The following is a 10,935-nucleotide window of genomic DNA, read 5'->3' as shown; positions in this document are numbered from 1 at the left end:
TCACAAACATCTTGAGATGATCATGCATTGAATGCGACAACTTTATACAGAATCCTATAAAAGTTCAGTTTTAGCTTAGCAATTGGTAAAATTTGATGAAAATTTTGGAAAATTGGAAAAATTTAATTCTACAGAATCCTGTCCATGTGAATTAGAAGGCAACTTTGTAAAAATCATACTGCCGAAGCTTTATGATCTAATTACTATGGGACTCAAGCTGAGGAAATTCAATGAGTAGGCTTAGTGCTAATTGTCAAGAGTTATAGTTATTGTATTTATCATTCAATTTAATTTATACATTTAACATTTTCAGGTCCACAAATTGATCTTTTATTGATCAGTAATTACAAGTGAATCATACAAACAAAACAGCCTACACACCTATTCATATAAAAATATGAAGAATGACAGACATAATTAAAGTGACATAAACACTGGTGCGTGTGACTTTATGATACATGGATCAAAATGGATTCACAGCCAGCAAGTATCCTTAAAAAAAAATTGACCACCCATTTAATCAAGGAATGTCCATCTATCGGTCTATTGCTGAAGGTTATCGAAGCATCCTGTCTCGTCTCGGCCCACCGCAGGACTGAGCTGCACTATGGTCCCCGTCTACAGAGTCCATCACCCACGTAAACAGGAATCTCTTGGATAGCAGGGTGTCAAACCTCTGGTCCTGGAACAACATATATTCAACCAATTAGTTCACAACGAGGCCAATGCTGCGATGACACCAACTCGGTCCTTCGTTGACGAATGCATCGCCATGACGGAAGCCAATGCATTGCCAGGACGGCAATCCTTCTTTAATGGTGTTTGTCTGAACATGTATAACTTGTGTTGTCATGTCATCATTTGTTCTTTACCAGTGCAATAGGGCCGCTGTGTCAGTCCATGCTCTGCTCCTCTGTGAGGAGGTTGGAACAATAGTCCCGAATGCCTGGAGAGAGAGACAGGCAGAGAGAGTACAGAGAGAGAAAGGGCAGATGACCAAATGGACCGGTTAAACTTCTGATTTTGATGATACTGCCTTTCTACACAACTTTTTCATAATTAGAGTTCCGTTGCTCGTATTTCCTTGAACTCTTGATAGGTAAAAGTAGTGTGCGCCTATTATTCTTACAAAGTAACAACAGATGGTCCGATAAGCAAAACATGCAAATTCTCGTCTAACAAAGCCTCAGGCGGCCATGTGCAGGAACATAGAGCCTTCCTTCTCAATCAGGATATCTGACACCAGCTAGAAGTTCTACATTGAAAACCACAGAGAAACTCTCCTTACGGTTGGACGCTCTAGGTGTGAATTGTTACTTGATGCGATCGATATGCCGTTTCATCCAGCCAGTATTCGTGTGACTCACTCTTCACGATGCTGTTGTAGGCCAGGGCCGCGGGGGAGTCGGGCACGTCGTTGAGGAAGGAGCGGCCCTCATCGCAGCTCCGCCCTATCCTGGGGTCCAGGGGCACCTTGCCCAGCAGGCGCAGGCCCAGTTCCATGCACATACGCTCAGCGCCCCCGCTGGTCGGAGGGAAGATCTGCGATGTGTTCTGTAGCAGAAGAGGGAGACATGGGGGGGTCCGAGGTCATTTAAGCTTTTAAATTATGGGAGGCAATGAAACATGACATCAGTTAATTTTCTCTTTCCAAAAGTCTTTGTCTCCTTCACAAGGGTGAGCAGACCTTCCTCTTTATCTAGAACTTACAGCCTTGTATTATAAAAATCAATTTAGTATATGCGATACGTGAACCTCCTAAGATGGCGCAATTTGATTGGTTCGCTATCTCGGGATATTGGGAAATATCCCGTGATCCTGTGAGATCTCGAACATGGGATATTGTTTCATCGCAAAAATTAAAAAATATATATATATTGCGCGTGACGGTCGTCTCGTCACGCTAATAAAAACAAATAAACTGCTAATAAAAACAAATAAATCCCGGAAAAAATTGTGTTCACATATAGTATATACTAAAACAATTATTCACCTCAGGCTCCGTGAATGGGGAATAGCCCCCCGAGACCGATTCACTTCAGCGGATAATTGTTAAATATTGCATAAAAACAAAACGAAAAAGGCGGATGAATGAAAACGACAGGAAGGGATTCTGGGGGCGGGGCACTACTGTCCACAGGGGACCAATCACCTTGCACTTAGGACAGACGAAGCCACTCATGTTCTCCACCACGCCTATGATTGGAATCTTGACCTTCTGGCAGAAACTGATCTCCTTGCGCACGTCCTGCAGTGACACTTCCTGAAGGACATCAAAGAGAGAAGAATGGAGTGTGAGTGTGTTTGTGTGTGACTGTGTGACTGCGACTGTGACTGTGTGTGTGGGCACATGAGTTACCTGAGGTGTGGTGATGAGAACAGCCCCATCAATGCCAGCAGAGCTCAGGTACTGGACGATGGACAGATGCTCGTCCGACGTGCCAGGGGGCGTGTCCACAATGAGGTAATCCAGGTCCCCCCAATCAACATCCCTCAAGAACTGCTTGATCATGCCTGATTGGGCGAACGAAGGGGTGGGCACAGAGAATGACTGGTAGGTATTGACACGTATACATATAGATTCATCACTCAATGTGTATGAGTCTGAACGTGAGATTACCATTTTTCTTCGGCCCTCTCCAAATGACTGCATCGTCTGGGCTGCTGAGCAGGAAGCCGATGGACATGACTGCAAGGTTCTCCTCCACGTACTGGAAGACCAATCAAACCCCGAGATTTAGCACTGAGAATCCACCGCTAAGAACGCTTTGTTACAATGTCAGGGGGGACGGGAATGACTCACCACAGGAGACCAGCCAGAGCCACTCTGATGGACCTGGAGGTAAAACAAAGAGGTTAAGCTCTGCTCCGTGTACACTAGGGGGGGGGTGTGAGCGGGTTCCAGGGGGTACTTGACAAATTCAAATCAAAAACTATTTGATTTGAATTTTCATACCTATAAAACAAATATTAAGTATATATCAATAATGATAGTAATTAATCAAACCAACATTTAGCTAAATATTATACATGTGGATTGTAGAGCTATATGTGATCTAATTGAGGATTTATTTGTAATTTAGATCATACCATTTTCCGGAAAAATCGAGAAAACCATGTCGTCAAGGAACCAGGTAGTTTCTTAACAGGCTTGGTACACGTATATACTGCCACGTGCACAGTCTTGTGGGTGTCCGAGCACTGACCTGTTCTCCGTCCAGGCCCATTATCCTCGGGATAGACGGCCCACAGATGTCCACGTCGAGCAGGGCCACCTGGCACACAGGGGAGACGGAGTGAGACGGAGTGAGATGCCGTGGGGCACAGAAACATCTCACCACTGCAAACTGTAGCTCAGGCACGAGCATGTGGTCTTTATGCGTTGGATACACTTCTGTCCAAGCCATTCCGTACTCTTCTACTGCTACAGTCTATTGGCCTGCTATCCAGGGTTTAGGAACAAATAGGATTCAGCTTTCCTGTCAATAATTACTTTACATTTGAGTGAAGCACAAAGTAGGCATTTCACATGACACAAAAAAACTCTTTTGTGATTGTTTTCATATTCCTCTACACGTGTTTGTCCCCAGTGATTATCCCAAATTAGGATTCAGTGGCTGCCCTGGTTCTTAATTGAACTGAAGCAGTGCATTAAAGGACAATTATTATATATTTTTTCTTATCCAACATACATGCATGTAGGATTTTAGTTCATTTTGTGCATGTGGATGCGTTTTTCGTGCAACATGGAAGGAGTACCACAAGAGGGAGGCAGAGAGATGCTGTGTGTGTGGCTATGAACAAGTTGGTGGTCGGATTGCACTGACCTGCTGCCAAAAAAAAAGTTATTCAAAGTTATTAAAAAGTTCCACTGTGTGCGTGTGCATGTGTGTGCGTGTGCGTACACAGTGGAACTATTGGGAGAGTAAAGAACTAGGTCACAAGCAGATCCAACTTGTATCCATAGCATTTTGTCTGGACAGGAAATGGGAACTTTCTCTTTTTGAGGGCCAACATGCCACAACAGTAGCAAGCTCAGCGTTATAACGTAATGATATTCATGTTGACCTTTTTAACTTTTGTGGAAAAACAAGTTGTTTGACTGGCTTTTGCAGTAGCAGTCTTTTCATAAATAAGCAACGATTTTGCACAGATTTACAGTGTGCTGCATAAATATTTGACTGCAATAGCTAAAATAACCATGATGATAATGGCCCACACAACTATTTGAAAAAACAGTTCCAGGTGCTGAGCCTTCCTTAGAAAACTAGATCCATACAAGAAAGTCACCACACCAAACACCAGCTTAAAGGCATTAGGAGTCAGTTACCATCCCACTGAAACTGTGTGTGGTGTCGGTGTGTGTGTCCTACCAACTGTCGGCTGCTATCTCACAACAGACGGATGTATTTGACTGTTCATTCGTTTTCCCTTGCCCTCCCAAGCAGAGGAAGGAAGAGGAGGGTTAAGAGCAAGAACCGGGCGTGGGGGGGGCGGGGACAAAAGCCAAGACTCAGTCCAATACGTCAATATCTGTTCTGACCGTTTGCGGTCATTCTCTTTCTTGATAACAACAAACACAAATATAGTTGCGAGCAACAATGAAGGGGTCCTACTGTATGACCCCCCCCAGCCTAGCCCCCAGCCAAGCCACATATACCATGTGCTCTAGTACTGGCCTCTTGTCAAGCCAGCACCTTCCCCCTCGGCCACAAAATGAGACTCCCCTTATATAAGCCAATCAGTCCCAGGTGGACTGATTGGGCCATACCAATAATAAGGAGAACTTCCCTGGCCAAGGCGGGGTTAACCTTCTGCCCCCTAGTGCTCCGGAAGTCCAAATACCACATTAAATATGATGTGAGGGCAGAGACAGTGAGAAGGGATTTTCACATTCTCACATGACTGTATGACCGACAGTATGACAGTATGACCAACAGTATGACCATATGACCAACGGTATGACAGTCAGTATGACTGTATGACCAACAGTATGACTGTATAACCAACAGTATGACAGTGTGACCGTATGACCGACAGTATGACCATATGACTGTATGAACGACAGTATGACCACATGACTGTATTAACGACAGTATGACCGTATGACCGACAGTATGACAGTATGACTGTATGACCAACAGTGTGACCGTATGATTGACAGTATGACAGACAGTATGACAGTATGACTGTATGAACGACAGTATGACCGTATGACAGTATGACCAAGAGTATGACCGTAGACTGCCAAGGGCAGATTGGAGTCTTTCCTATGTGGAGGTATGGTGAGCTTGGTTGGTATGGTAATATGCATTGGTATGCCTTAAAAACTGGTTTTCCGGCAGTTAACATATCAAAACAATCACCAACCATGTTTCTAAAGCCTACTGTGTCAAAATCCACTGTCAAACGGATGTTTGCGAAATAACGTGTGTACCCTTTAAGGCCCAGCCTGCATTGTAGAGAGGCCATGGTTCAGAAGGGAGAACTTCAAACAAATGTTTTTTGGTTGTTTTTTCAGATATAGTCTTCAAATTTGGCATGGGTATACTATGGAATCTCCTCTTAATAGCCACATTCAACAGCTGGGCCTAGGTGTTTTGGATGCAATGTTGGAGCTGTTTAAACGTGTTGTAGAGCTGTATACATATGCATGTATTTCACTTTAAAATACATATCTCTGCCGTCTTTTGCCTTATTGCTATTATTTGATCACCCTATAGTCCCACAGTGACCTGGTACATGTGTGCCAAGTTTGGAGCTTTTCCCACTTTCAGCACCAAAGGAGTTAATGTGTGGGTGTTTGGTCAATTTGTGGTCACTGCACTATATCCCAATGGTCTGACCATATGGGTTGCAATGTGAAAGTTGTTCATCATGACAAATGGTGCATGTATACCAAGTTTCATACAAATTGCACCTTCCTAGTGGTAATGGCAGCCTGTTGAAGTCCTGAACTTCAAGGCCTTGTTATAGCGCCACCTATGTGTTATTCTGGCCCATCTTTTGATTCCTTTACTAACTTTACGAGTTCTACAAGCCTGCCAATTTTTATAATTTTTGGAGCCAAAAGGTCAGGATAAAAATAATAATAATACTTACGAATACAATAGGGTTCCTACGGATTCCGTAGGACCCCTAATAACTGCCTCTCGGTGTCCATGATGAGCGATAATAAACCAGACCCATGCTGTCCTCATTATGGACCATAGAGTCATTTGTTACTTAAAGTGATGGACAACAGAGAATTTACTTCAAATAAAGTTATTACGGGTTATCACGGTGTGCATGATAATCCAATCCTCCATAGCAGTCTCAGACAACTTCAGGTTAGGGCTGTACGGTATGGACTAAAATTTATATCACGGTATGATTTGAGGCATAGATGGTACAGTATGTTCATTTTATATTCTAATTTCGATATAAATGCTTCTGAAAGGGTAAAATACTGGTTAGGCAGCTATTTTTGTATTACTAGGAAAAATTTCACATAGTAGGCCTACAGAAGTATTTTAAGAATATTTATTTAGCAAAACTGCAATAGAAAAAAATGCTAAATCTTTTCTTTTTTTTTAAGTTACTTCCAGTACGGATTTATTTCTCCACTTGGTCGCAGACCTTGCCGTAAGTTTTGGCATCTCAATTTGGCTGAAGTGTGTGCGGGTAGATAAAGCATACCTGGGGATGAGTGTTTTGATCATCTCTTTAAAGCCCTTTCTATCAACATTTTGAAAGGGAACCATGTCCTTACACAGGTAAACAGTGACGGCGTTTGTTATCTCGTTCCACCGCTGGCTTTTTTTGGTCGTAAGGACTGGCTTTGGAAAATGCCTGCAGAAGCGAAGTCTGAGATGCAGAGACAGCTTCACGCTACCAGCGTCTGTCTCGTACGGTGAATGAGAGCTTGTGAAGGGACTATTGCGCAGGCTACACGCCTGCGTGCATACTGCCTGAGAAGGCAGTATCGCTGTGAAATCGGTCCCTTGGAAAAGTTGCGCCGAATTGAAAAAGGAACTACGTTTCATTACCATATTTTCAATAGTTTCGCTTAACTTTACTTTTCACATGAAAAATAAGTTACGTTACTGTATTTACATTACGTACGGTCACACGGTATAGTCAAAATCCATACCGTAGAGCAAATTCACACCGGTGTACTTTCTATACCGTTTATACCGTACACCCCTACTTCAGGTTATCGGAAAGGATATTTGGCAGGTGTGTAGTGGATACAGTCATTACTTAATTATTACTTATCAGTGAAAAGTGAAAAGTAATGATTATTAGAAGACAGACCATGCAGCAACAATTGCCATACAATTATAACCTTAAAAGGACAAGCTATTAACGGATAAGCGGATTAACCATGATTTAGTCTGTAGACAAACTTTACCATTTTGTCAGTAGAAGATTTAACAATGAAACAATAAATCCTGAATTTCCTGTGATGAAAAACAAATGCATCTTATCCATTGCTGGCTAGCATACTCACCATGACTTGCAAAATGCTACTTGCAATAGCAGTAGTACTTTTTGGCAGGAAAGTGCCAGTTCTACCATGTTGAGTTATTAAAATTCCTTCTTTAACCTCCCCTCTGGGCTACTCCACCAAAAGCATAGAGTATCATCTGTTTGAATTAGTGTATGAGGAGGCAAGCAGTAGCATGCTGCTTCCAAAGGGGGACTGCTATCGTTTACATTCATGGCCAGGGCACACGCCCGCTAAAAGAAAGTGTGTTTGCATTCTAAAAATGCACCTTGGCACGCATCGCAGCATCATCCATTGGGATGGATTATATTAAACACAGAACAAAACCTAGACTCTAATCTTCTGACGTGTTGTCGTTCTACTATGTGACGCTCGTCTGGTGTGACCCGCTTTACATTGAAGCTCTGCCGTGACCGAGTCGGACTCGGACCAGACCATGAGTGGATCTGAAACCCATGACTTCAAACAGCACTGACCTGTTATCTAGGCTACCAGGTAGAGTTGAGTGCACTTTGGCCCAAAGTTAATCTAGAGATAATCTGCATGTTTTTTTTTTTACAATTTTATGTATAAAAGACCAGGCAGACCGTGCTCCCCCTCACCTCTTTGCTTTCGTCGCTTGCCAAGGCGTGGGCCAGGTGGGCGCTGAAGGTGCTCTTCCCAACCCCACCCTTCCCAGACAGCACCAGGATCTTGTGCTTCACCGTCAGCATCTTCTCCGCTATCTCCGCAATAGCTGGTGGGACAGAGAGGGAGTGGGTTAGGGACCTTCAGACAAAATCGAAATCCAACTATAGACAATTAATGTGTTACTATGGATGCCATGTGGATATCAGCGCCACGTCACAATGCTGTTATATGTGCAGCTCCATAAGTAAATGTTTATTTGTACATTAAAAACTATCAAATGACAAAGAATTGATGTCATGTTTTTTGACGTTCTGGCATTTGACATCCAAGAATTAAGTTCTGTGGTTTTTGGGGGTTTGGAAGGAGAAATGTGACAAACTGCTTCAGTTAGCACTGAAACACTTTCCACTGCCAGCCATTTAGGAAGTTGAATGAATGCCCTGTGACACTTGCCCTGTTCACACCTGTGGTCCGATGTCAAGTGGACAGCTCGAAGTATGTCCGTACTAACGATATGAACTGGCTCAAAATATTTGGCATAGTCGTCATATATCTCTTTTGGCTTTTGCAAATGTTCAGACGTCATGGACAAACTGAGCTTACGCAATTTGGCGGGCCAATTATGTACTTATATACTCCTGCTTACGCAGAGACGCAGTTTGGGTAGGCAGTCCTTCGATGTGCTCCTAGGACACCTCTGAATTTGTTCTTAGTTATCGGATCTCAATACTTCAATACTTCTTGGGTGCATTCAAACCTCTAGTTAGTGCCGTCTACTTCTGATCGGATCACCCTAGACGCATGTTAATGTGAAACAGGCTACTGATGGCTCTGATTGAGCCCACAGGTTAAGATTACAATGAAATAGTATTTATGATCAATAACGGTACATTGCATATGTAACACTGACAAAAACTGCTGCATTGTTGTTAGAGTGAAGTCCTAATGGCAGAACAAAGAGTCGTTGTCTTACCGGGGTCAGGAGCCTTGGTGGCACCAGAGGCACAGATCGTCTGATTCGGACAGCCCTGGCATGCTGAGACCTTCCCTGCCTTCTCACTGGTAGTCCCAGGACAGTCTGAAAAACATTTGAATGAACATTTTTAGCATTCAACAAATGCTATGTGACTTTCTCATCGTGGAGTGCAAGTGAAGTTATATTTGTTTCCCATTTAGTTACACAAGAGATGGTTGTCCAGTAAATGTTTAGCATCTATATTTAATTTTGTGGGAAGCACGGCTTACAGAAATACCTTAATGTCTACACGAGAAGCCAGATAAAGTAAACTGTAGGGTTAGTTAGACCACAAAATTTCTCTTTAAGACCATGAAATAAAGCAAACATTTAATATATAAATAACTATATTCATACACTACGGTTCACGTGTTGTTGTTTTTTGTTAGTTTCGCTCATTGACAACTGGCCGAAAGTATTTCACATAGTAACGTTATGTTAGGCTATTAGTGAACATAATATATACAGGTTTATTATTCGAAGCAAGCTTTAACAATAACTTTCTCGAAACACTTGGAGATGACGCAAGATAAATGACATCGCTATATTTGTATACATGATGATCTGTGAATCCGACGAAGAGACAACCTAAACTACAAAATGTTAACAATTCATAAAATTTAAAATAAAAATAAGAGACGCTCTCCTTTGGACATTAAATAATACAAACAATTGCATTTAATACTCACGTTCTGGCGCATTGCTCGGGACATCGGACATAATTGAATCGATGTCCTCCTTCGTAATTCTTCCCCTTCAAAAGTTCCTACTACGCACGAGAACATCCGGATAAAACTAAAATCCTAAAATCTGCACAGTCATGGCCAATGACTCAGGGGGAGTATTTGTCGATTTTACCTAAATAGCCTACTACTTTATGTGAATTAATATTTAGAGACACAGAGAATATTATAATCTATATATATATATATATATATATATATTGTAATGTATTGTGTATATATATTTTACAGGCGCTATATGTAACAAATGGAATGTACTCAATCATAAACATTTTATCTCATCAGAGATTAAAGAAACATGGTAAATGGAAATGTTATCCATAGAAAGGTACGTTCAGGGTCGGAACGTTTGTCTTTGTTTTGGCCTGTGTGTTGTGATCACTATTCTCCGAGTACCCCAGGTTGCCAGATATGAAACAATCGGCGCACAGACACAGCGTGCTGCCATGGAAGCAATTAAACTAACTGGATTACCTGAGATAGTAACAATTACTAACAATGTTTTAATGACTTAAGTCAACATTAGCTGATCAACTTACAGTTTAGGACTTTGGGACTTATATCTGGCGACCCGCGTGAGCTTCGATTCTACGTAGGGGACGAGCGGAGACGATTCTCTCCAATATTATGAATCTAAACTGCATTTAAATGAGGCAGTGGCGGTCGACCGCCACCTGGTGGTCAGGACTCCCGCGAAACTGCCCAAGTTTTCTGCGGCGACACCGCTAGAGCCTTACCTGGCGCAGTTCCGGCTCGCTGCCTTGTACAACGGATGGGATGGCGCAGGAGTCGGCCACCCACCTTGCCCTAGCGTTGGAGGGCATGGCAGTGTGTGTACCCCTCGACCTGACTCCAGCAGAGCAGCAGAACCTCAAGGACCTTACCACGGAGCTGAGTAGGGAGCAACTAGCCGGCCGCCGCCGCCGCCAGGAGGGAGAGTGCCTGGGGGGCGTACGCCGCTGACGTCCGGCTCTACTCCCAGCGTGGGTATCCCCAGTTTCCTGTTGCTATAAGTGAGGACCTGGCCTCACGCCGGAGCATCTGTGGCAGCACGTCCA

General features: G+C 43.0%; 1 protein-coding gene across 1 annotated transcript; it reads right to left on the bottom strand.

Moving 5' to 3' along the window:
• Positions 1 to 417: 417 nt before the first annotated feature.
• nubp1 (nucleotide binding protein 1 (MinD homolog, E. coli)) lies at positions 418 to 10,457 on the bottom strand. The gene is made up of 12 exons (XM_084463371.1): positions 10,417 to 10,457; positions 9,824 to 9,903; positions 9,093 to 9,197; positions 8,092 to 8,225; positions 3,207 to 3,275; positions 2,804 to 2,836; positions 2,621 to 2,711; positions 2,360 to 2,514; positions 2,153 to 2,263; positions 1,368 to 1,554; positions 873 to 946; positions 418 to 682 (listed from the first exon to the last, which is right to left on the bottom strand). The coding sequence occupies exons 2-11, from the start codon at positions 9,852 to 9,854 to the stop codon at positions 894 to 896; spliced, it is 969 nt and encodes a 322-aa protein (XP_084319497.1). The 5' UTR covers positions 9,855 to 9,903; positions 10,417 to 10,457; the 3' UTR covers positions 418 to 682; positions 873 to 893.
• Between the last annotated feature and the right edge of the window lie 478 nt (positions 10,458 to 10,935).

This window comes from Micromesistius poutassou, assembly GCF_964030765.1.
Source record: "Micromesistius poutassou genome assembly, chromosome: 1".
In the NCBI taxonomy this organism is placed as follows: Eukaryota; Metazoa; Chordata; class Actinopteri; order Gadiformes; family Gadidae; genus Micromesistius; species Micromesistius poutassou.
This window is presented reverse-complemented; position numbering and strand designations above follow the sequence as displayed.